The sequence below is a fragment of the Melozone crissalis genome, unplaced genomic scaffold, assembly GCF_028551555.1.
Source record: "Melozone crissalis strain CALT ecotype California unplaced genomic scaffold, PUWL_Pcris_2 ptg000014l_1, whole genome shotgun sequence".
Taxonomy (NCBI): Eukaryota; Metazoa; Chordata; class Aves; order Passeriformes; family Passerellidae; genus Melozone; species Melozone crissalis.
The window spans coordinates 2,721,129-2,745,989 of NW_026535792.1; the positions used below are offsets into that span (position 1 = coordinate 2,721,129).

Here is a 24,861-nt window from a genome sequence, read left to right on the forward strand (position 1 = left end):
GGGTGCGTGGGCGCCGCGTGGCATTGGGGGAAATGTAGTCTGCGACCAGCAGCGCCCCCCGCCTCTCTCAGTCTGTCCTAGGCACACCGTCCAGGTGTGTTTATTCCCGGTGATTCCGCCCTTTAATTCCTCTTTCCAAATACGATATGAGAGGAATATTTCCCTTAGATCACAGAAATGGGGTTATTTAAAAGCCTTTCGTGAAAAGATCTGGCTGAGACAAGAGCAGAAAAGCTTCAGGCAAACTGAAGCGATATTGAGAGCAAATAGAAAATGATGCCGCGTGCTGTGGGGTGGTCTTCAATCAGAGAAGAGCACTATATAAATATATGTTACCTAATGGAGTGTATCCTTTAGACAGGCCTTATGAAGAACACACCTATAAGTGTGAACACACTATAAGTCTGGTTTTTTCAGCTCACCTTCAACTCCTATTTATGACATACCAATTAAACGGGGCTAATTGACTCCACCTGCTCATTAGAGGAATGACTCAGTATCACCTGTCGCTCTCCTCAATTAACCTGAGCTGAGGGAAGTGTTCAAGGCCAGATTAGACGGGGCTTGGAGCAACGTGATCTAGCAGCCCCTGACTGTGGCGGGGTGGAACAAAACGCATCTTAAAAAGTCCCTTCCACGCAAATTATCACATTAATTATCACAGCGGGCACGTGACTTCCGCCTCAGTAGCAATGGCGCCCGTCTCACTCACTTCCGCCTCGGTAGCGATGGCGGCGGCGCTGTTTCCGCCCCGCCCGCGCCCCGCCCCGGGTCACGTGGGCGGCACGGCGCAGCACCCGGAAGTGGCGGCCGGCGGGTGCCCCCGGTTGGGCGCGCGGGGCGGGAGGGGCAGAGCGGCGGCGGCCCCGGTGCTCCCAGTCCTGCTCCTGCTCCTGCTCCTCGTTCCCGGGCCCTGCCAGCCGGTGAGCGCCCAGCAGCGATGGGAACGGCGGGAGTCTCGCTGTGGAGACGGGCCTGCTCTGATCTCAGCGCCGCGCACCGGGGAGGGGGCTCTGAGGGGCCGGGTGGGCGCTGAGGCGAGCGGGGCGGACTCTGCCCCTCGGGACGGCTCCGCTCCCCGCGGGACAGCGCCAGCCCGGTGGGCACGGGGCACCGTGCGGGGCGGGGATGTTCTGGGCTCGGGAGCGGGCTCGTTCTGCCCCTGAGGGAGGGAAGGGAGAGGGCCGGGCCGCGGCCCGCAGCGAGCCCGGAGCCCCCTGGGTCTCTCGGGGGAAGGGGCTGCCTCGGCCGGTGCTGCCCGAGCTGAGCGTGTGGGGTTTGTCCCTTCCCCCTGCAGAGCTGGGAGCCAAGGGTGGGTGGGGAGGGGAAGGGGCTGGGGGCAGCTGGGGCAGGGTTGGTGGGAGCGGTGTGAGGGACAGGGGAAGGTGCTGCTGCCACATCCCGGTTACCCATAAATCTTCTTTCTCATTGTCTTTTAAAATCAATAATGAATGGAGGATGTCATTAGTGTAGCGGAATAACTCACAGGGAGACTATTACCAAGTGCTCTGAGCACATCCAAGATTCTTCCTGAGGAATTGTTTTTAAAATGTTGAAGTTCCTCATGTTGTTTGGTTTTACGAAAAATGAAACCTGGGTGTTTAGAGGCTGACCATGACCAGCATCAGGCTCTTTGTGATCTGAGTTACCTTCAGTAGCTGAATCCCTGTTTTGAGTTCATGGTTCAGCTTCTCTGTGCCTGGAAAGCACATGCAGTTGTTGTTAATGTGAGTATTCATGTGTACAAACTTAGTGCTGCATTTCTGTGCAAAGGAGAAAAAAAAAAAACCAATTTCAGTAAGAGGGCAGTGTCTAATGCAAGTTTCCTGTTGCCTGGAAAGAAAGGCAGCCCTTAGGAGTGGCAATCACAGATGCTCCTTCAGAAGAAAGCTGGTGGCAATCAGCCCAGGTGTTGGTGACCAATAGCTCCCTTCCATGGGTGATAACAGGTGAACTGGCAAGTTCAAGATTTGGGTTTCAGGTGGACTCTGAAGTCGCTGTGGTAGCAGCCAAGGTGCAGGGCCAGCACAAAGTCCTCCTGCACGGTGCCTTATCCTTACCCTGGCACAGCTCTGTGCTCCCAGCAATTAGCTTTAGGGTGCTGAGGGACTGGGGTGGCAGGAGCAGAGGGGTGATCACAGCAGGAGGAGGTTGCCAGCCCTCTGTGGCAAGCAGAGCCCTCAGAGCAGCAGGAGGAGTCTCCTCTCTGGTGCCTCTGTGTCCCTGCAGGGCCCTCACTGTGACTTCTGCTTCTCAGCCCTGCCAGTGTAACAGTCCAAGATAATGTGTGTTTTAAGGCATTTCCTGTCATTCGTCTGCCACAGTTTTGACACTCTGTTGTTTGCTGAAGAGCTTTTAGGAAGCCACTGATGTGTGGTTATGGGAAGGAATTAGTGTGAGCTGTGGTTTCCTCTCTCCAGTGGCTGCAGACCCCAGCCCAGGAGAGCATCCTTTCCCCTGCTCTGCTTTGCAGGTTCTTGAATAGATACTTTTTACCCTAGCTGTAATTTTACCTGCTGCCAGACTCTGATAGAAAGCAGAACAGTTGGTGCAAGCACCAGAGGGAAACCACACAAAATTTAAACAGCAGCCACAGCTGAACATCCCACCTCAAACCTTTGAACATGGGAGGTGTAGCATGTGCTCTGTGGAAGGTGTGTGTTTGCAATTTAGAAAGTACTTTCCCTTTTAAAATTAATGTTTTCTGCCCTTGGAAGATGGCAAATGAAGACTGAAAGATGAGGAAATTGTAGTTCCCTGTTAATCCAGCTGTAACCCCATAAACTGGTTAAGCTGTCCACCAGCAGCTCTCCTGCAGGGACAAATGAATTGCAGTGACTCACAGAACACAACAAAGTCTTATTTTATGAAGAATTAAGAAACAAAACCTATTGATTTAGACTTGGCAACTGTTAAGTAACAAGAGCAAAAGTTTCTTTGTTTTTCTATGCTCAGTGCTGTGTGTGAATGCATGAAAATAATCTCCCAAGGCAGCTGGCTTTCAGGGTGAAGCTATTGAGTCTGCAAACTTCAGAAGTGTTTGATGCCATTTGTTGTATAAATGGAAGCTAATGGTCTCTTGCTGCTTAAAAAAAAAACAACCCAAACAGTTAAATCTTGGAGCTACCTCAGTGTTTATTACTAATTAATGGAGTATTATAAGATACTCATTATGTATGCTTGGACATTCTGGCTGGGGAGTGAGTTAGTGGCATTCCTGTGTGGATCCAGCTCAGAATCAATTTGCGCTGTATTAATTGGTGTGCTTCAAGGATTTCTTCATTGGTAACTCCTGACAAGAGCCTGCTTCTGTGTGGATAGAATTAAAATTTCAAGGATTTTCTGTAAATTAAGCCTCGGATCAGGTGATGTTCCTGATGTGCTTTGGGACTCGTTTGGGTCAGTTATACTCAGATGGAAAAACGTGACCTGAATACTGAATAGGTTCATAAAATAATGTCTGTGATGTGAATTCCTGAGTGAATTGTATGAATATTTATTAGCTATAAACTTGGAGTGCCTTATCAATTTAAAAGAAACCCAGAAGATGCTTTAGGTTTCGAAGGCACTTAGAGCCTGCAACACAATTGACTTTCTCTGCAGCTGTCACACGGGAATGCTGCTACAGAAGCATCATCATTTCATAATTAGGTGGTGCAGTAAGGCAGTCAGGTGACTGCCTCTTGGGAGAATAATTGCATGCTTTGATGAAAACTGAGCAAAAGTGAACTTGTTGTGAGTCAGAGGTAGTGCCATCAACTGGTAAGAGCAAATCAGCCTGCACTGCTTTATTTACACAGCACAGCTTTTGAGCTGCCCATGCTGAAACTGTGCTATTGATTTCTCATTCTCTCTCTTTTGCAGGCTGACCCAAACTGAGTTTTTTCTAAACATCATGGGAGAGATTAAAGTCTCTCCTGACTATAACTGGTTCAGAAGCACAGTTCCTCTTAAAAAGGTATGTACATCTAGTGGGTGAAATATCTCCTCTTGTGTTTGAGGGGAAGACACTCAGTGTGGCTAATGCAGAGCAGTTGTGGCTGTGCTACTGAGCTGCTTTATCTCCTGAGCTGTTGTCCCACATGTCATGTGAGTGCATGAAAGCACACCCTTCATCTTCACATGCTTCTTGGAGGTCACTTCTGCCTCTGCTGGGGAGCAGACTCTCAGCTGTGAGCCGTGGCCATGCCAGTGCCATCCCAGTGCCATCCCAGTGCCAGCCCTGCTGGGGAGGGTGCTCCAAGGCAGTGCTGTGTGCTGGGCATCACCTGTGTGGCCTCTCAGAGCTGCCTGGGGCACTGGACTGAGCTGCCAGAGCCACCCCCACTGTTCCTGCCCATTGTCCTCAGGCCAGAGCCATGTCCAGGGCACCTCCCCAGCAGTCAGGCAATGTTCTTAACCACGGGGAAAAACCCAGACAGTTTCTTCTGCTTAGTCACACTGCCCAGCCACTTTCTCCTCTTGCTTGGATTTCCCCACTGCCTTTCCCTGAGCCCCAGGAGAGTGTTTGAGGTGTGCAGGGCTCCAAGTTCTGCTCTCTACGTGCTGGTGGCAGAGGGCATGCAGTGCAGTGTGTAACTGCTGACCCACTCAAGCACTGTGTGCCTTCTGCAGGTCAGGCTTGCTGTGCTGTGGTCACAGAGTGACCTGCAGCAGCCCAGACTGTGCCAGGCAGAGGGACAGCCCTGCCTTGGCACCCTGCTGCTGTGGCACAGGCACTGCTGTGGCTCTGCAGGCTCAGGTGTGTAATGGTTTGATTATGGGCTGAGCTGACTTTGGTGTGCTTCCTTTGCCTCCATGACTGTGTGGGCTGCAGAAGCACCTCTAGGGAAGGGCTGCAGGATTCTCACTCATTTTTGCCAGTTTGTGTCCTGCAGATGAGAAAGGTGCATTGCTGCTGACCCCACGTGCTCTGTGGTTGCCCTCAGACAGAGCCTCACTGGGGCACCACAGCCAGGGCCAGCACAAAGATGTGAGGGTGCTCTGGGGCTCTGCTTGGTGGGATGCAAGGTGGTGAATGGAAGGAGCTGCAGGTTTAATTCCAAGGAAACATGGTTCTGCTGCAGCTCAGGGCCAGCAGCCACTGCCTTCAGCTGCTGCCAGTGCTCAGGGTTTCATAACTGGGGATGTGTGTAAGCTGAAGCTGATGGTGACCTGCTGACCTTCAGCCCCGGGAATGCCTTACCCTCCTGAGTGCTGCTGTCTCCTCAGAAGGCAAATGATGCCACAGGGCTGAATGTGGGGGATGAAGAAATAAACTGACTAGTCCTGGTTAATGGAGAAAGAATTTTAAAAAAAGCTCAATTTGAAAATGTAATTAGTCTCTGAAGCAGTCTAATGCATTTGCCTGCACTATCCCCTCAGAAGTGCAAAGCTTGTGCAGTACAGAGGAGGGAATGACCAGCCTTGGTAACTGCTCTCAGATCAACCTAAGGAAGCAGAGCCAGAGCAGTTTGTTTGAGAATGTGCTGAGATGTTTCTCCTGACAGGCACAGGAAATGCACAGCTCCATCTTCTTTCCTGCCCTGGTCAGATATAGGAAGTACAGCAGAGAAAATAACATTTTTTTAACCTAATCTGCTTTGCCTGTGTGCCTCTGTTTGCATACACCACTTACTCTTATCTGAGTCCTTCCTGAAAGTTTTCATCAAGGGACTCCCTGGCCCTGCTGAAAAGTTCTACTCTTTGTTTTGAGGCAGTGCAGGTTTTACCTTCTGTGTGAGCTGTAGCTGATCTTGATTGATCAACCAGAACAAGAAAAAGGTTCTGACCTCCCAAGTCAGGAGTTAACCACACTGCTGCCTACACAGCTCAGGAGCTGGGGTTAAACTGTCCAGCATGTGGCTGGAAATCAACCAGAGCAAGTGCTTAAACCATTGATTCACTGTCTGGGCTCAAGGAAAGAAACATTGCCTGTCTGCCTCGGCTCTCTTGCCATGAGCTAACTTTGGTGTTGTTTTTCCAAAGACTGTGGTGTGCCTTTGGAAACACTCCTAAAGGTAAACCTGGTAGCAGGCACCCAGAATGGATCCAGCATTGCTGATGGAATTACAGCTGAGAGCAGCAAGGCTGGAGCCCAGGGGCTGTGTGCAAGGAGTTGTTGTGGTGGGGATTGGGAGGGCTTTTGTGCAAGGTTTATGTTTAAATGGTTTCAGTGGTCTGGAGGCTCTGGTATGCAATCTGTCTGTTTTTATAAAGACTTTAGAAAACAGCGTTACCATGTGATCCCTCACATGCTCCCAGAGCCTGAAATACTGGCTTTATTAGGAGCAGATTTGTTAGTCAAGCAAATCTGATTTGTGATACACTGTTCTCCTCTGATTGCTGAGAGGCTTAACTGCTGGGTTTGAAAAGCAAATTGTGCTTGTATATTACTGTTCAAAAAGCTATAAAATCTTGATATAGAGGAGATGCATTCTGGCTGCTTAACTCAGGCTTTCTCCAGAGGTTTGTGCTTCTTGATCTGGTACAAGATGCAGCTTCTTCTGGGTTGTGGAGTTGAAAGAACATCTGGAGTATAGCAAGCAGTTTCTGGTAGAACAGGCCTTGTCAAAACAAGTCAGGCTTTGGTGCTGCTAGAAAAGAATTCTTAACATTCCTGAAGGCACTAATTTTGCTGGGACTTGTGGTACTGTATGAGGAGCTGCCCATTAAGGATGGCACCTTAATGAGTGTGAGTACTCTCCCTCAGCCAGCCGTGTGTCCTGGGCAGTCCAGAAGCTCCTGAGATGCTGCCAGGTGATTGATAGAAGCATTTTCCCCTCCAGGTCAGCCCTGCAGTGCTGCCCTGGGAGCTATGTGTGTCTCTGTTTCTGGCAGGCAGCTCTAAGCATTTCAGATCAATAATTTGTGGGGCTAGCTGCTTAATTCCAAAGGCCTGTGTGGTTCCAGACCTGTAACATCTCCTGTCTGTGGGTGCAGATATCAATGGTTGTTTAAAAAGCTGTCCCTGGGGCAGTGCTGGCTCTTGCAGCCTCCAGCTGCTGCTCTTGGTACCCTGAACTGACCTCCTGGGGCTCTCCTGAGCATGTGGCTCCTTTCCTGAGGTGCAGTTCATTATCCAGCTTATGTCACCATGCACAAAATATTCTGTCTGATGGTGTGTGGCCACAGTTCTGTTCCAGCTGTATCCACATTGTCATTCCAGTTAGAAAACAGCCTGAAAGCTATTGTGAAGAGGAGTAAAAGAAAGTCTTGAGTGTTATAACATTTACTAGAAGTTGGAAATGTCTAGAAGCCATCCTGGAAGCTGGCAGAAGAAGAACCTCACCTGTCTTGTGTTTCTCCTCCCCTCTGTGCCTCTCTCCCCAGATTATAGTGGATGATGATGACAGCAAAGTCTGGTCACTGTACGATGCAGGGCCAAGGAGCATTCGCTGCCCTCTCATATTTCTCCCTCCTGTGAGTGGGACTGCAGATGTGTTTTTCCAGCAAATTCTGGCACTGACTGGATGGGGCTACAGAGTTATTGCTGTGAGTATTCTCAGTCCTGTGTCAAAGATGGTGTACTTGTGCTTGTTGCTCTGATTAGGGGTTGGATAATGAACTTCTTCGTTTTGACTTAGGGAATCCACCGAAAAACTTTGTGCTAAGTTGCACTACAGAGTATATGGATCCAGGCTGGAATCTGCTATATGTCCACAGCAGCATTTGCCAAAACCTTGTTGACCTCTCAGCCTACTTTTCTCCTTGTGTGTCCTGGACACCAGTACTTTTTGCCTCCAGCTGCATCTTTGTTAGCCCTGAGGCAAGCACATGAGTTAGTTCAAGGTTTCCATATTTTCCTTTGGGAATGTGGATAACATGGTTCTTAGACTGTATAATAGCTGCAGATTCACTCCTTAAATCCTACCAGCCTGCTCTTCTGGGGCTTCTCAGCTCCTGAGCTGAATGTTGATTTGTACAATATATTAAACAGCCTGGCTTTAGGAGTACCACTGTCTTTTGCAGCAGTTAATGACTTTAGTATCTGTTACATGCTGCAAAATCACTGAAGAGCCACTCCAGCCTCCCCTGCCCCTGATCCCAGAGTGAGGCAATGCTGCTCAGTGGCACTTTGTGTGTTTTTGTGTAACTGAGGGGGAGGTGTTGGCACCCTCGGGCTCTGGGGACCTTGAAGAGGAACTCCTTAACATGGGAGAGGCACAGCACTGTCTTGAAACCTTTCATGTGAGAGCTGGTACAACTTGGAAGCAGATTGATCTCAGTTTTTTCTAACTTTGTGCTATTTTAGTTGCAGTATCCAGTGTACTGGGATCACCTTGAGTTCTGTGATGGATTCAGGAAACTCTTAGACCACCTTCAGCTGGATAAAGTGAGTGCTCCGAGACAAGGCAGTGGACAAATTGTTGTAATAAAAACCTGATGTTTGAAACAGTCTCATTTAAGAGCCAGTGCAAAAAATAGGATACAAAAATACAGCCTATAAATAAAGAGGCTGTGTTGCAATTTCACATTTGAAACCAGTTTATTTTTGAAGGTGAATGCCCTTGGAAATTGTAATACTTGGCCTAAATTCAACTGCTATTCCAGGCCTATTAAATTGTATGGGTTAACTTCATTTTTTGTGAGATGCTGTGGAAGTTACCCTTCCTAACTCACATAGTACAGAACACCACAGTCAAGTCTGTTGGGCTGGAATAGCTATGGAAATAAAGTGAAATATTCGGGTTTTTTCTTAAGCTTGATGAACACAAAGAAATTAGCACTGTGAGTCTTTGGGAAACATTTCCTTTTGTTAGTATTTATCACATTTATATTGCACATAAAACCAGGAAATGAATGGAACAGTGATTCTTTCAAAAAATGGGTTATGAGGACAAGGTAAACTTGAATGACCTATTTTTGTAATGAAACACTCTGCTCAGAGGTCACATTTCATCATCTGTTTGGTTTTGGTTTTTTTTCCTTGCATTAGGTTCACCTTTTTGGAGCTTCTCTGGGAGGTTTTCTGGCTCAGAAGTTTGCTGAATACACACACAAATCTCCCAGAGTCCAATCTCTGATCTTGTGTAATGCCTTTAGTGACACTTCTATTTTCAATCAGACATGGACAGCAAACAGGTAAAGCAGACAGACAAGCAAACAGACTCATGGCATTAATTTTTTTGCAGTGAAATGTCACATTGATTAGTTGGATATGTGTCTAACCTGATTCCAGCCTGGGGAGGGAGGTGTGGGATGGAATACTTGTGACTTTTAAAAGCACACCACAAGGAGAGTGGAAATGTTAACAATTGAGAGTGTGGAATTAGACAAATTGTTCTGTGATCCTCTGCGGATGTGTGGCCAGATTTAAGAACTCTGCCTTTTGTCTAACAAAACCATTTAGAGCAAGAATAATGTTGTTCGTCATGTTTTTTGCCATGTAACTAGAAGTTTCTTCAAGGATTTAATTTGAAGTTAAAACACAAAGCCTCTGCAAGGAAAGAAAGCATTTACAATACAGCATCTTGATGTTGAGTCCTTCGTGCTTGAAGATATCGTTCCATCTTATTTCTGTTTTAGCTTTTGGCTGATGCCTGCTTTTATGCTGAAAAAAATTGTCCTTGGGAATTTTGCATCTGGTCCTCTAGATCCTGAGATGGCTGATGGGATTGATTTCATGGTGGACAGGGTAGGTGTGCTCTGGTGGCTGTGGTGTCACTCTGCAGTTACTGAGAGGGAGGTTGGAGATATTTCTGCTGCTTTCTTCATTCACTGACCCAGGAGGGAGGAGTGGGAAGTGGATCTTCAGCAGTGTTGACTGTCACAGCCCCAGCAGTTCAACTGATTCACTGACCCCCTCTACTTTAGTTCTGTTTGTTTGTGTCAATGAAGAGGAGTTAAGGAACTGAGGTGGAAAAGGAGAAAATGCTGGGATAGATCTGTAGGCCACACTCTGGAGACAGGAACAACTCATGGAATGTGATTTAGGCATTTGTCTCCTGCAGAGTAATACTAAATTGGAATTATTACAACCTTCATCCCTTTAAAACTCTCTCCTCTTTGGCTGTATTATTAATATTGCATTGACTTCCTGCAGTGAAATATGTTGTTAATCAGTGTTTCTCTCTCCTGTAAGCTGGAGAGCCTGGGCCAGAGCGAGCTGGCCTCAAGACTCACCCTCAACTGCCAGAACTCCTACGTAGAACCTCACAAAATCCGAGACATCCCTGTAACCATTATGGATGTAAGTGAATCTCAATTTTTTTGTTAAACACTATTTCCTCCCTTTGGCAGGTGCAGCCACACTATTCAGTCAGCAACTTAGCAAGCATTTGCAGCATGTAACTTCCTATTTAGGGAAGCCTTCTGCTGACTGGGCAAAGCTGTGACTTTTCTGTGCTGCGTTATGAATTAGATATTCTGTGCCATATGTTTCAGTATTACAGTATTGGCTTGCTAGCTGTCAGTGCCCAGGTTTGCTTGTTCTGTTTCATTAACACCATTCCACAAAGAAGCTGAGGGTCTCCTCTAGGAGCAGCATGCAGCCAATCTGATGTAACAACACAATCTGAGGTTCAGAACTCACTGCTGGGACTTGTTGCACAGGTGTTCGACCAAAGCGCGCTTTCAACAGAAGCAAAAGAGGAAATGTATAAGCTTTACCCTAATGCCAGAAGAGCTCACCTCAAAACAGGAGGCAACTTCCCCTACCTCTGCAGGAGTGCTGAGGTCAACTTGTACATTCAAGTGAGTTCCTGAATTCAGTCTATGAACGTGTTTAGCCACAACAGCAGAAGGAAACTCCTGTTGAGCTTCTTTTGTTACTTAACTTCCCTGTGTGCTCTGTGCTGTGGTACCAAAGGGCAGGGCTGGGAGCAGCTGTGTCCATGCTGGGCCAGCTTTGGGGGTTTTCTGTCTCTGAACTCCTGTACTCCAGAGCCATGGTTTTACCTCACAAAAGTTACTCAGAAGGAATGTTTCTATTTCACCAAAACACTGCTCCTACACCTGTCTCTGTGTTATTTCCTGTGCCCAACAGATCCATTTGCTGCAGTTCCACGGCACCCGGTACGCAGCCATTGATCCCTCCATGGTCAGTGCAGAGGAACTGGAAGTCCAGAAGATCAGCCTTCACACCAGCAACGAGCACGAGGAGCAGTAGGCTTGGGAGTGCCAGTGGAACAGAGGCATTGGCTTGGTGGTCTTCCTGTGTACAATCAGCTGTTCCCACTCTGCCTTTCCCTTGTGTCGGCCGATTATCACTGTGTGATTCCAACAGGATCAACAGTCGGTGAACTACCCGTGGACAGCAACCTCCAGCAGTGTAATGGGATAGATCTGTTTCATTTTTAGTCTTTGGATTCAAGGAAGCATCTTAGAAGACTACACTTTTAAAAATAAAAGACATTTTTTCTACCAAAGTCTTCACTGTATCATGTTCTTAAGCAGAACGGTATTTCTTTTTATATTTTTCACTTGGCTGTATATATTACCACATGCAGATTGTGTACTTATAAGCTGACCTATATTTTTGTTGAATATTTGATTTAAAAGATGTTTAAGTGTCAATATTGCCATCACTTATGTGCTTCGTACATTGTGTTGTAAGTTAGTTTGTTTCTCTTTGAAATAAAGCATTTGAATTTTTAACTTTCTTGCTGCATAAAGATGGTTTTCAATAAAACTTCACTTTCAGCAAGTGTCTCTTGTTTTGACTCCAAGAAAACAGCAGCTGAGCTCACTGCAGTACTGGTTTGCCTCTACAAACACCTCTGGAAATGAAGACAACCATCACCACCTGCTTGAATTCCTCTCAAGCTTTAACTATAAGGTTGTACTGGTTTAGCTCTAAGAAAAAATGCTGTAGTGTTTTTTTAATAAAGATAACAAGATATAACTTGCAACTTTAAAGGGTAAAATCTAGATTTATTGAAATACAGACATTATTTTCCCCTTGAGATGCTGTAAAAAATAAATATGAAGGATTACATGACAAATGAAAAGATATTTTGAAAAGGTCAGTCACCTATTTGATTCATAAACATACACGTTAATGTACATTTATAAACAGCATATGTTTATATTCTTCTCAAACTTTTTGTGAAGAGTCAAAGCATTAAAAATCACGACCCCTCAGCTCCAAAAGGACCAAAGAGTGGCTTTGATTTTGCTTAAATTCTCTTATGGGGAGAATGTATGGACATGCCTAAGACATGAGACACCCCCATAAATAAGGTATGTAAAGAACATTCCTGAGAACAAAGCCTTTGCCCCCATTAACTTAAAAACTTGACAACTGAAAATTTATATACAAAACTGTGCTGTAGACAAGTTACAGTAGAACTGTAATATTTCCTGATGCAGTATGGCAAGTAAGGCTTGCTCACCAAACTCATTATGGTGCCCAGACCATTTGAAATTGCTGATAAAAATCTCCCTCCCTGAGGAGGCGTTTTTGACCATGAGCATTTGTTTTACCCTTGTCACTTCCTGTCCAGAAGGGTGCAGCAGTGCCAGCAGTTTGTGACAAGAAGCCCTTAGGTTGCATCTGCCTTCTCTCAGCAGCAGAGAAGTGTTTCTCTCTCTCATCCTGAGACCAGCTGAGGATGCTCCTGGTGTTACATTGCTGTGCATTTCCGAGGAGAGGTGGAGTCTGCATTTGCTTTTTTCCTGATGCTTTCTGTAAGAGAGAATGATCTGCTGCACAGAACAATAAAGCCATGGCAGGATCTGTTCATTTATCAAACCTGAGAGAAAGAGATTGCATGTAATGGAAGCAAGGGGGCAGAGCAGGTGCTTTCAGCTCCTGTGAGTTGGCTTCACTGAAGTTTTCCTCTGTGCATTTGTCTAAGCACAGAATTTGGGTAAATTAATTCAAATAATGCTCAGTGTGCATTATTTGAAGGAAGACAAAAGTATTACCTGCTAAATCTCTTCTCCCAATCCCCACCAGGCCTTCGTACAGTCCCTTGATTGGATTTTCTCCTGCAGTGATCACACCATGGAGCCAGATCAGCAACATTCTGTGCCCGTGTTCCCTGTGGCTTTTAGTGCCTGGATCAAAGCACAGATGAAATCCCACACTCAGAGTGCACAGCCCTGACCAGAGCAGATTTCTGCCCTGGTGGGTTTGCACATCCCTCCCTCCTCTATGGATTTTACTAGGAGGCTGTAAAGCATGGTTTTAATTCCTGCTTGTGATGGGATTGCTGGATTTATGTGGAACTTAATGGAGTGGCTATGGCTGAGCTTGGGTTTGTTGCACAGCCTTTCATGGCAATACAGTTTCTGCCTTCAGAACACAGCTTGGCCCCTTGCTCACATCATCCAAACTACAGCCAGAACTAGCAGTGATCTGTTCTGACCCTCAGACCCTGCTTCTGCTAATGTATTTCTTAAATTCTAAAGAATTCACTTCACTGCCTTCTTGCTACTCCAAGGAAAAAAGTAAAACCAGCAAGTTCCTTCTGTTCTGTAGAACAAGAATTGTAGCAAGAACTCACAGGCCTGCCAAATGTCTCCTAAGGAGTGAGCAAAGAACTCTAATTCCCCTGCTTGCATGCCTTATTCCTAGACAAATTACTGTGTGTAGGTAATTCCACATTCAGAAAAACCAGAATTTTTAACCTAATCTTTTGGTTGCTTCAAATAAACCAACTGGTTTTCTTCACGCTTTGCTCTTACTGCAGCTTTATCTCCTAGAAACAAAGTCCAAGGAAAGAAAGGGAAATACCTGGGAAGCTTTTTTATACCTGTCCATTGTTGCTCAATGGCCCTAATGTGGTCATCAGTGAATTTCCAGTAATGTGCCAGCTTCTTCCATTCCCCGGGTTTGAGGTACTTAGTGGCTAATCTCCACATGACTGAGCGGATGTGCTGTGTTTCCAGCCTGTGATCCTGCTTAAAGGTCAAGTGCTTTGCCACCCATGAGCCGGAGTCGCTGCTCAGGTTGTCCTGCAGAGCCAGAACAGGGGTGCTGCAGCAGTGCCTGTGGTGCTGCAGCCTCCCACACCTTCAGCTCTGTGGTCCCTGCGAATTCTTTCTGGCACAGCTCGAGTTTTTACTCCCTTAATTCTCGTTTCACTCTGTGCTCATCGGGGTTAAAACGCCGTTAATGGCCACTTTGTTAATGGCATCTTCGCTGTGGAAGCCCATGCGGATCACAATTTGCATTTCTACATTCCCTTTCATCTGGGGTTTGGGGCAGAATCATTTAATTAAATCTGCTTCCCTGCAACATCAGCTGTGCTCACAGTGCTTTACATGCCAGGCTGCATGACATTCTCTAGGGCTGCATGGAAGCCAATGCAAGGGCCTGATCCAGTGAGCATGACCCTGAAGCTGCACCTGAGCCACAGGCACATGCTTTCCTTTCCTTCCTTTGCTTCCCCCTCTGGAGCACTGCCATGGGAGGACAACCAAACTCTGAAGAGCATGCAAGGGATGTGACATTGGGCTGTACTTTCAGCTCACTCTGCTCAGCTTGGTTTGGGCACAGGCTTGGGGTGGGCAGGGCTTCAGAGGGGAGATGGGGCTGAGAGGCTGCACTTGGAGGGAGAAGTTGGTTGTATGACTCCAGCAAGAGCTGTCTCCTTCCACTGCTGAAAAACTCTCAAAATCCCATTTTGGTGACCTGAGGCCAAGCATTTTTTCACTCAAGTCCTTCAGTTTCTCCTTCTGGGAAAAGGAACTAATTCTATCCCTTTGGGAGCAGCTGTTAAATAATTTTTGGAAACCTCTATTCCCAGCAGTGCCACCTGGGATTTCTAACAGCAGAGGCCTTTTTAAATAAGGAAAACCTTAAGCAGATGCTGCTGGCATGGTGAGGACTTCTGTTTTTCTTAACTAAGGGGATGAAAATAGAGGTCACAGGATGTCCTGTATTTCTTTTTCTTTGACAGCTGGTATGTGGAGTGTCAATGGAGAGGAGAAAGCACAGGGGCTGTTGTGTAAGCTGCTCACCTTCTCCCATTTGTAAAATCGATCAGCTTTGATAATCATGTCCACCAAGATGGTGTGATTGCCTCGGGCAGCAACATCCAGAGATGTTTTCCCTTGCTGAAATTAGAAAGGAAAAATGAGCTGGAAAAGACTTTGTGCCTTAGGAGGTACAATCTCCATGACCTGTTCTCCACCTGTGAACTTCAGAGGTGAGCTGCTGTCAAGCTCCTGCATTCAGGGCATGGGGAGTGGTTTTCCAGGCTCTGCAGCATCTCCTCTGGTGCTACAAGGGATCTGCCTGTTTTGCAGGAGCCACTGGAAAAGCTTCACCAACCAACTGGAAAAGCTGCAACCCACCAACATGAGAGCAACCATCAGAGAACCAGCTCAGCTCTGCAGTCCAAGGTACTTTACAGCCTTTTGCACAGCAGGTTTGCTGACACATGAAACCAAAATGATTTATACAACCTCATTAACTTTACAGGCTCCAGATATACATGATTAAAAATGGTCTCTTAGGAGAAGCACAGGCTGATGAGGCTATGAAAATGTGGCTATGTTCCTTTCATGAATATGATTTTGGATTGGGCAGGGGAGATTTGTATTTCTATCTGAAATCAGAAGGCAGAAAAGAACGAGGTTTGAAAGTTGCATGAAGGAAAGTAAGCCAGCCCAGGCACCAGGCATAACAGGAAGAACAGTTCATCTGCTCAGATGTGAGCAGAAACCCAATTTCATACAGGAAAGTGTGAATGTGTCCCCTGTGCTGAGTGTCACTGCAGTTCCACAGAGTGCTGAAAGGTGACAAACATTCACCACAGCTGAAGGCCAGTTCAGCCAGGTGCCTTTCAGGTCTGCACTTGCTCTTACCCACTGCGAATGGCAATCCCTATTTTAATCCCTGCCCAAGGGCCTCCAGCATTTTTGGGCACATGTTACATTTTCAGAGCTCTTGAAATTCATTCTGCTGATTTTATTAGATGCCAAAAGCCCCAAAACTGTGCCAGATCTATACCAAACAGATCCTTTCAACCTATTAGAATATGTGTGCTGTAATTTTTCAGGTATATCACTTACCATTATTTGAGGAAATCTTTGATATTACTGTTCATGATAGTACAAATAGAAGGAACCAGAACAACTTTGAGAAAGAAAACATTGTTCATTGCGTTATCTATTTTCTACCTGTCTAAGAACCAGTCACTTATTTCCTAGAAAACACACCAAAATTACCTACTCAGCTGTGTTTTAAGGGCTTATCCCTGGAAATACCTAAATTTTAATATTACTAGCCTGCCTTGAAAATCATGGAAAACATTAGCAAAGACCATCTATGTATATTTTCCCTCCATACTCCCACAGAACCTGCTTCACCCATGGAGACCTTTACCTTGTCTGTCAGCTTCAGATTAACTCCTGCAATGAGGATCATCTCAGCAATGTCCTGCCTGCCGTGCTCTGCAGCAATGTGGAGTGAGGTCTGCTGCCTCTGCAGAAGGAGGGAGAAAGGGCCACACTTCAGAGAAAGACAAGTGTGAGGCTGGAAGGGCAGAACACTACCAGGAGGAGCTTGGGAGTGTTTAATGGAAACCACTAAAACTGAACATAAAATGTGTCAATTTTATGGTATCATCAATAGAGAACGTTGCCACAAGTATGAAGACTAAACAAAACAAGCTACACAAAGCCCCTCATTCAGAAAATTACAGTTTGGTGAGACAACCAGTTACCTCCAGGCCTGCCTCCTATTCTCAGCCCTCTAGACATTTTGCAGAATATATTCCATCTTGAAATTTCTCCTACCAGCTTCCAGCAAGGATGAGAGAGCCTGACTATGCAATGTTGCAGTGTTGCAATGTTGCCCTCATGTTGAACACCATCAAGTGATTACCTCACTGCAACAATTAGAATCATTTCACAGGTTTCACATTTCCTAAGCTGCACTTCCAGGTTCTCCACATTTTAAAGCACTCCTTTTTAATCCTGTCCCCAGGGTGATAAAATCCCCCATGAAACTGGTTCACATTTCAAACACAAAGAACAGGAGCTGCAGTCTTACATTATCTGGAATGTCAAGGTCACACTCTGCACTGATGAAGAGCTTCACCATGGCTGGGAAGTTCTGCAGGACTGCAATGTGCACTGCTGATGCATTTTGCTGTGGAAAGAAGATCCTGCCCTTAGGGAGAGCTTAGCTCATAGCACTGAAAGGACCATGCTGTGCCCAGTATGTGCTGTTCTATCCCAGCTGCCAGTTTGCACTGGGGGCTGACAAGGATACTGCACTGGTCCTTCCAGAGTTGCTTTGTGCTCTTGAGCAGCTCCACAAACCGGTTTTACCTTATTTTTAGTGGTGAGAGCATTGAGAGGGACTCACATGATTGAGAGCATCCGTGTGGATTCCAGCATCCATGAGGATCCTGGCTATCTCCTCATAGCCATGCAGTGCTGCATAATGAAGGCAGTTCATCTTTTTCTGAGAGGCAAGGCAGAAGAGAGGAGTGGTACTCAGGGATTCTTCCCAGGGGCTGCAGTGGTTACAGACTACCCACAAAGAGCTCCCTGCTCCCTCCTGCAGGAGTCCCATGGCCAATCTCCCAAATTCATGGAGATTGTCTCCAGCCAAACCAGTCCTAGGGAGCTTCACCTGCCTCTTTGTACACAACCACGTTTACCTTCCTCTAAACTCCCTGTGCTATTCCTCAATGCAGGGCTCCACATGACCTCTGTCTATAGTGGGTGACCTGGGAAGCCACAGGTGTGGGCATAAATCCACAAAGAAGGGTTTGGGAATGGAATCACCTCCATGGAGCTAACCTGGGTTTGGGCATTGACATCAGCACCCACTTCCACGAGCAGCTTCACACAGTGGCTGTGTCCCCCCTCAGCAGCCAGGTGCAGGGCCGTGAGTCCTTCCTGCACAAGGCAAGAAAGGACACAAGCAGCATTTCTGTAGACAAGGCTGAGACAGAGCAGCAGAACGAGTCACAGACTGCACCCCATCTTCTGAATCCATGACATGTTACAGTACCAGTTCTGAGGGCCAGGGATCTCCAGTTGATTGTTACAAAAATACAGGACACAATTATCTGCCCTGGACATACCAGAGTACTGCTCTGTTCTGAATGTCACTGGCTGTGGGCCACAAGACAGACATTGTGTCCACCATCTTTCCTCCCCTCCAGCCCGTCAATAAACCAAAAAGGATTTCACACAGACAGCAAAGACAAACCATTTTCCTGGAATAGCCCAGAGATAGAACTTGAAACCTGTGACCCTCTATCACTGGTTTTCCCTTCCAAGGGTTGCAGCTCATTTCATTACAAGAAAACAGAAGCAAGCAAGCAGAATTCCTAAGTGATTTCATCTGGTTTTATTATTGCTCTTTGCAGAAAGGGCAGCTCATGTGGGGGTAGACAAATGCTGCCAGTTACCACAGAAGGTGGCTCCCCCTTTCCTTCAGATCTTAATCACAATCAAATACACTTTTCAAAGACAGTAACCAAATAAGACTAAAAAAAAATGCTGATAAACTTAATTGGGAGTGTGCCCTGGAATAAATAACAGTGATACTAAGCCAATATTTGCTATCTAAGTCATTAACTGTGTTCCAGCCACATAATTTTCCAGAGCAGGTCTGTCAAAAGAGAGATCTCAAACAGAAGGTCCATATGTTCAGTGACTAAGTCAATACTTCAAAGCATGGTGAAGTTTAGTTTAAAACACACTCAATAACCATTTAGGCACTTGAATGTACAAGGGTCAGGGAGAGAAAGGGAGATTAAATGGAGTGATAAGGTAGGTGTGCAGACACAGCAGGAAGAGAAGGCAACACTTTAAAGCTGGAAATTGGTCCAAGACGGATGTTGCCTTTCACTGATGCTCTGCAAGTGTGACCTGCCTTTACCCACACAGGCTTTAGATAAAATCAGCTATTTTCTAGACCTCTCCCAACAATACTGGCTTTTCAGCCTGATGACTGTGGCAGAAGAGTATTTCTAGGGGGGAAAAGGGCAAAACTGATGTGGTTTTGATTTAATTTAAGTGTACTTACTGAGTTTTTTTCATCAAGATCCACTCCGACATCTATAATCTTCTCCAGCACAGAGAGGTGTCCATTTTTAGCAGCTAAATGCAATGCTGTATTTTCTTCCTGAAAGTAAACGTTACTTTATAAACATATGTCTCACAGGACTGAGTGTTCATATACCACAATCTTGCACAGAGTGTATCCAGTGTGGCTGAAAAGGAGGTTGTAACCAGTAGCATGAATATGAAGCAATCTTCCTACAGTTGCAGCAGCAAGGGAAGAACCCCTTCTACCTTAAACTGGAGCATGGTCCACCAGGCTTGCTGTGTATCCTGCCTGAAAAATCCTGGAGAGAAATCATGAACTAAGCAATAAAATGGCTTGAAATGGATAGGGAAGAAAAGCCCTGACATACCACAGCCATAGTAACAACTATGGACAACTTGCCTGCCTGAGCCTCATCTGGGATTCTGTTCCCTGGTTTTCACATCCCCTAATCCTTGGACTTCACTTCCTTTGATTGTGGTTTTGAGCCCATACCTTGTCTTTGGCACTGTGAGAACAACCCAGTCGAATGAGGAACTCCACCACCTCCAGCTGCCCGTGCTCTGCAGCCAGGTGAAACGCTGTCCTGTCCATCTTTGGGAGGAAACAGAGAAACACAGTCCAAAAGGCTCAGAAAGCACAAGATCACATCATCTGCTGCAAGAAGCTTGACCAGAGCCGGAATCCCCATCATCCCTAAGCTCACTCTGCAGGAAGACTTCTGGGAGTCTGACTCTGATTCTCTTCCCAAGACCAAGGGCAATATTCCTGCTAAGCTCAGCGCAGCAAGACTAGACTTCATAAAACAAAGCTGTGAAAAGCCTTTCTACCTTGTCTGTCTCATCCACACACATGTCCTCCAAGTCCTCCATGATGAACTCCATGACCTGGATGTGTCCCCTCTGAGCTGCACAGTGAAGTAAGTTCCTGCCATTCTGGAGAGGAGACAAAGGACTGCTCATTCAACAAGTCCAATACTGCAGGACAGTCAGTCTCTTTTGACAAACAGCTCCTGTTAGCAAAGGCCCATTTCATCCTCCCTTCACCTCTAGGACTAAAATTCCTTGTGCTGCAGACAGCAAGTTAAGACTGAAATATCAATCCCCCTTTTCCCAGACAAGGTCTGTTTTAGAATACAAGGACTGCTGATTCACTAAGCCATTTCCCATTTCTAACGCTTCCACATCAGCACTGCACAAACATGAGGTGAGGAAGCTGTGTGCATCTCCACAGCCCCAATTATTACACCTGCCTCAGGGATAAGTCAAAGTGCAGATGGCAGTCCCCAGAGCAGATGCTGTCACACATGACTGAGCTCACAGGTAAACCTCTCTCTGTCCCCCAACACTGTCTAGGGCTGTGATGGATCCACATGAGGAGACCCTCACCCTATTGACACAGTTAATCTTGGCCCCAGCATTGACAAGGATCTGCAGGACACGGAGGTGGCCAAACCAGGCAGACAGGAGAAGAGCATTCATTCCAAACTGGGCAAAAAAGAAAGAGACTTACAGTTAAACTGCAGCCATCACCATCCCCCATCCCCACCCTGGAGGGAAGCTGTCCTCTTAGCTTAATGAAGTTTTCCAAATGTATTTGTTTCTCACTAGTATATTTTTTTAGTTGCACTTTCTCCAATTATTATTATTCTTGTCACAGATATTCACAGCAGTTGAGCAGAGACCTGCTTCTTGGCAGCTACTACCTATTTAAAGGTATTAGCCTGGCTGTATGGGGAAGAGAAAACTTTTTGGCTGTCACTGTCATCCTACAAGCCCCACCAACACAACCAGAAGAAGCCAAGCATCCCCATGCTCTATGGAAAACTTCACAGATTCCACCAGCCCATTCCAAGTCACTGTGTATTACTGCGACTTGAGGTGGTCGCTGGGGTGAGAGAAAGATGAGAATCTTGTTTCTTGATTAGAAGGCTGGGTTTAGTGATATATGATATATAATACATTATAACTATACTAATAAGAAATAAAGAGAGAAGTTGCAGATGCTTGCTAAGCTAAGAATAGAAAAAAAAGAATTTATAACAAAGTTGTGTCCAGGGACTCTGTCCCCAGCTTGCTCCTGTGATTGGCCCTTAATTATAAACATGGGAACATGAACTAATCACAGGTGCATCTTATTGCATTCCACAGCAGCTGATAACAATTGTTTACATTCTCTTTCTGGGGCTCTTGCTTCCCAGAAAACAAACAAGTTTCAAAGAAAGATTTCTATGAAAAAATGTCTGCGACAACTGTGCATGCAAGGAAAAGGCCACAATACAGAGCACAGACACATGTGCCAACAAGGCTTGTTCAGCAGGTGCAGCGTGCCACCCTGTGCCACCCACCCAGGGCCAAGGTGCAGTGTGTAACTGCTGGCCCAGCACCCGGTCCCCAGCACTGCCCCAGCACCAAACACGTGTGCAGCACATGCAAGGGAGAGTGGCCTCTGTACACTGTCCTCGTCATCCACAGGGGCGTCGTGATCCAGGAGCAGCCGCACGGCGTCCACGCTCCCGGCCCCCGCAGCCCAGTGCAGGGCGCTCCGCTCCGCCTGCAGGCAAGGACAGAGGCAGGCAGGGCTCAGTGTGCAGAGTGGGGCTATCCACCAGCCCTTCTGAAGGCCACAATAGCCTTGGCCATCTGTGGAGCCAGAATTTCTCGCACTGTGCAGAGTTTCTTTGGACCCAGCCCTCTGTCTCTGCTCTCCTGTCAGCAGCCAGGTGTCAGTCACCTTCTGCTCAGGAGCTGCAGTTCTGTAATGACAGCACAGAGTGAAGAACATTGCTGACCATAAATGGACAGATTGAAACACTAGGGATGGGGGCAATCCTGTATCTCCATGAACCCACGAGCCAACAAGGAAAGATCTGCATCAAAAACAGAGGTTGTCCCACAGTCTTAATGTACAGAGACAGCAAAATCAGAGCCTTTCATGGCAATCATGTCTATCTGGCAATTGCAGCTTTCCAGTTGGCCAGGATGATAGTGCTGGGGGTCTCACTGTGTTGTGAAAACTGCTTGGTTGCTACAGGCCCTATTTGGCACTGGGTGTTGTATTTTAAAGCTTTGACAAATTAAGCAGTTAATGAGAAGAGTAACGTTAAGGAGCTGCAGATCTGAAACACACCTCAGCACTTCCTGCAGCTTGGAGGTGGAAAAACCCAGGACTTACATTGTTTTTGGCTTTGATGTCAACTCCTCTCCTGATGAGCGCCTCCATCCTGGCTGTATCATTTCGCTTTGCTGCATCATGGAACTCCTTCTCTGACTGAAGCACTGCAGCAGAGCAGAAGAGTGAGCATTACAGCAGCGCTGGCAAGGGGCATGGAGCAGCATGCCCCAACAAACCTCCCCTTCATCTCACCGGCCCCGTGGCTTCAGGGAAGGATGATTGCTGAAAGATTCTTCCAGCAAGAATCCCAGCCCTACAGATGTTGGCATGCTTGCTGGATTTATATCCTGCCACTGTCTCTCCTTCCCTGTGCCACATCAGTGCTCTTCCAGTCCTACCCACTCCTCTTCTAATTCAGTGTCTCTCTGCATGGATTTGCTCCAGCTGCAAAACCTTTTGATCCATGAGGTCCATATCCTCTGGGCACCCTCTGATCAGTGTGAAGGCTCTGAGATGACACAGACCCTTTCCTCCATCCTTCCACCTACATGCCACTGCTCCACAAGGAGGCCTTTACACATGGTTCTCCCTCCAGGCAACCTGAACCAGCCAAGCAGCACAAAACTGCCAGCTTGGCCTGTGATTAGTGTTGCATCTCTTAATAAACCATGGCAGCTCTGCACATAATTTACCATGACTGGCACTACTTGTCCTGCACAGTTAGGCACAATTTAAGAGTGTTTACTCCCCATGCTGGGCCTTGCCCCAGCAATCTTCTCCTTCATCAAATAAACCTTCCTGCCAAGAAACAAGAGCAAGGCTGTGACTGCCACAGCCCAACAGGGAGGCTCTGAAGGCTTTTGGCAAGGCTGGTGTCAGTGTTTGTTGGACTCAGTCTCTGTCCTAGTGCTTTTGGGGAATTCTTTCAAGAAGTGCTTGAGTCAGACCCTTGGTCTGTCATATCCTACTGGAGAGTTGGCCTAGAGGGTCTGCTCTCTTCTACACTTCTCCAGAACCCAGGTTGCAGCTTGCGGGACTCAATGACAATTCAGTTTGCTCCAACATATCAACTGCATATTAAACACATGCCATACAAAAGGCATCAAAACATATTATTGTTCCCATTCCACCACACTGAGGGAGAAAACCAGGAGACTTGTTGCCTGAATAGCACAATTAATCTCTTCAGAGGCCACAGAAGAAAGGCATCCCTACCGTGGTCTCTCAGAGCAACACAGGTATAACCTCATCCTCCAGTTTCCACTCCCCTTGCCTTCAAACAAAAGAACTTTAGCTCAGGAAAAACACAAATAACACAAATTTTAACACCAGACAGGATTATTCAACAGTGTGTTTATCCACTTAACACCAGACATGGGCATCTGAGCGTGTGTATTCAAGAGTGCTGGACCTGCTGCTACAATGAAGGCAGTAGGATTTGGACACTGATTTCTGCAAGAAACAGGATTTCCTACACTGTATATTAAGACTCTCTTATCACCTTGTCAGCTGTGTTAACAGGATTGCATTTCACCCTGCATGGACCCTTCATTGGAGAGGAAATATCAAGAAAACTTGTGAAAAACACTGAGATTTTGTTAATTATTAATACCAATGGCTACACACATACCACCTCCTTGCACATGCTTATCTCCCTTCAGTGGAATAAATCCTATGTTTCAATTAAGCAAATGCTGCTGACCCTGCTCTCCAGGTGACAGAAATGTTTTCTTACATTTTATGGTCACACAAAGCATCATTTTCAGAAAATGTCAAACCACCTTATTCTTTGGATAGCTGTGAAGATGCAATAACAAATCTGGCATCGCTAAGGCTGTAGAAGCCACAATTTATTTATTTTCAGCAACACATGAGTAACAGCTTGATGGTCTGAGTTTCCTCCTTAAGATCCATAGCAGCTCTGTAAGTGTAAATGCACTCTTCATCATGGCATGCACCTGTCCAGAAGCAACATTTCAGTGGATATTTAGCAGTGTTCCTTCTCTTTCAAGCTCAGATTCCAGGGTACTTCACAGCTTACTGAATAGGAATTCAGTTACTGAATAAGAATTCAGTTGTCATAAACAGCGTGCAAAACATTTAAAATTATTTACCCTCAATGAAATGCACCAACTCACAGGCAGTTTATTATGCAAGAGATGTAAAAAAGCAGCAAAGGAGGAGAAAGACGTGCAAAGAAATGTACAAAACCCATCGACCGAGCCCTGCCTGGGGCTGCAGGACACAAAGACAACTTGGGATGGGACCGAGGGACCAAGGAGGCCAAAAGCCCCAAGTGCGGGGTACCAGAGTTATGTGCAGCATCTCAGCGGTGCAGGATGCTTTTGGACAGCAGCAGTCCTGAATCGCGGGTAGGTTTAACCACCTGCTTTGTTTCCTTGTGGATTTTCAGGTGTCCGGTTCTATCCTAGGGCATCCCGACTCTGCCCCTCAGCCCCGCCGGCTCCCGCCCGCCCCTCGAACACGAATCGCCCCTCACGGAGCTGCCCCCCCCGCCCCGCTGGGGCAGCCCCGGCCCGGCCCCACTCACGAGTGTCGCCTTCCGACGCCAAGTCGTCCCCCATGTCGCGACACAGCGGCCCCGCCGCCGCCGCCGCCTCAGGGCGGGCTGAGGCGCGTCCCCGCCGCCTCAGAGCGGGCTGACAGGCGCGTCCCCGCCTCCTCGCAGGCCACCTCGTCGCCGCCGAGCTGCTCTTTTGCTGCTCTTTAAAGCTAAAGCTCATAAAACAAGCCCACTTCCCGGCAAACACGGTATTTTCGGGCCGTTTGGGGAGCGAGGACAT

The 24,861-nt window shown here is 46.8% G+C and overlaps 2 protein-coding genes across 4 annotated transcripts; one reads left to right on the forward strand and one right to left on the reverse strand.

Moving 5' to 3' along the window:
• The first annotated feature begins 911 nt into the window (after positions 1 to 911).
• On the forward strand, positions 912 to 11,622 carry SPG21 (SPG21 abhydrolase domain containing, maspardin). The gene is made up of 9 exons (XM_054272671.1): positions 912 to 923; positions 3,865 to 3,958; positions 7,312 to 7,473; positions 8,234 to 8,314; positions 8,918 to 9,063; positions 9,508 to 9,616; positions 10,064 to 10,171; positions 10,534 to 10,674; positions 10,967 to 11,622. The coding sequence occupies exons 2-9, from the start codon at positions 3,896 to 3,898 to the stop codon at positions 11,087 to 11,089; spliced, it is 933 nt and encodes a 310-aa protein (XP_054128646.1). The 5' UTR covers positions 912 to 923; positions 3,865 to 3,895; the 3' UTR covers positions 11,090 to 11,622.
• Positions 11,623 to 11,832: 210 nt separating this feature from the next.
• On the reverse strand, positions 11,833 to 24,861 carry ANKDD1A (ankyrin repeat and death domain containing 1A). Of its 3 annotated transcripts, none has more exons than XM_054272667.1 (15): positions 24,609 to 24,861; positions 22,118 to 22,221; positions 21,398 to 21,496; positions 20,332 to 20,430; positions 19,774 to 19,878; positions 19,439 to 19,537; positions 18,923 to 19,021; positions 17,686 to 17,784; positions 17,246 to 17,344; positions 16,928 to 17,026; positions 16,259 to 16,357; positions 14,890 to 14,985; positions 13,680 to 13,881; positions 12,850 to 12,981; positions 11,833 to 12,607 (listed from the first exon to the last, which is right to left on the reverse strand). In XM_054272667.1, the coding sequence occupies exons 1-15, from the start codon at positions 24,859 to 24,861 to the stop codon at positions 12,546 to 12,548; spliced, it is 1,746 nt and encodes a 581-aa protein (XP_054128642.1). In that variant the 3' UTR covers positions 11,833 to 12,545. The 3 variants fall into 3 exon arrangements, with proteins under 3 accessions (XP_054128642.1, XP_054128645.1, XP_054128644.1); XM_054272670.1 differs by having other exon boundaries at positions 21,362 to 21,496; positions 24,609 to 24,810; XM_054272669.1 differs by lacking the exon at positions 21,398 to 21,496 and having other exon boundaries at positions 24,609 to 24,798.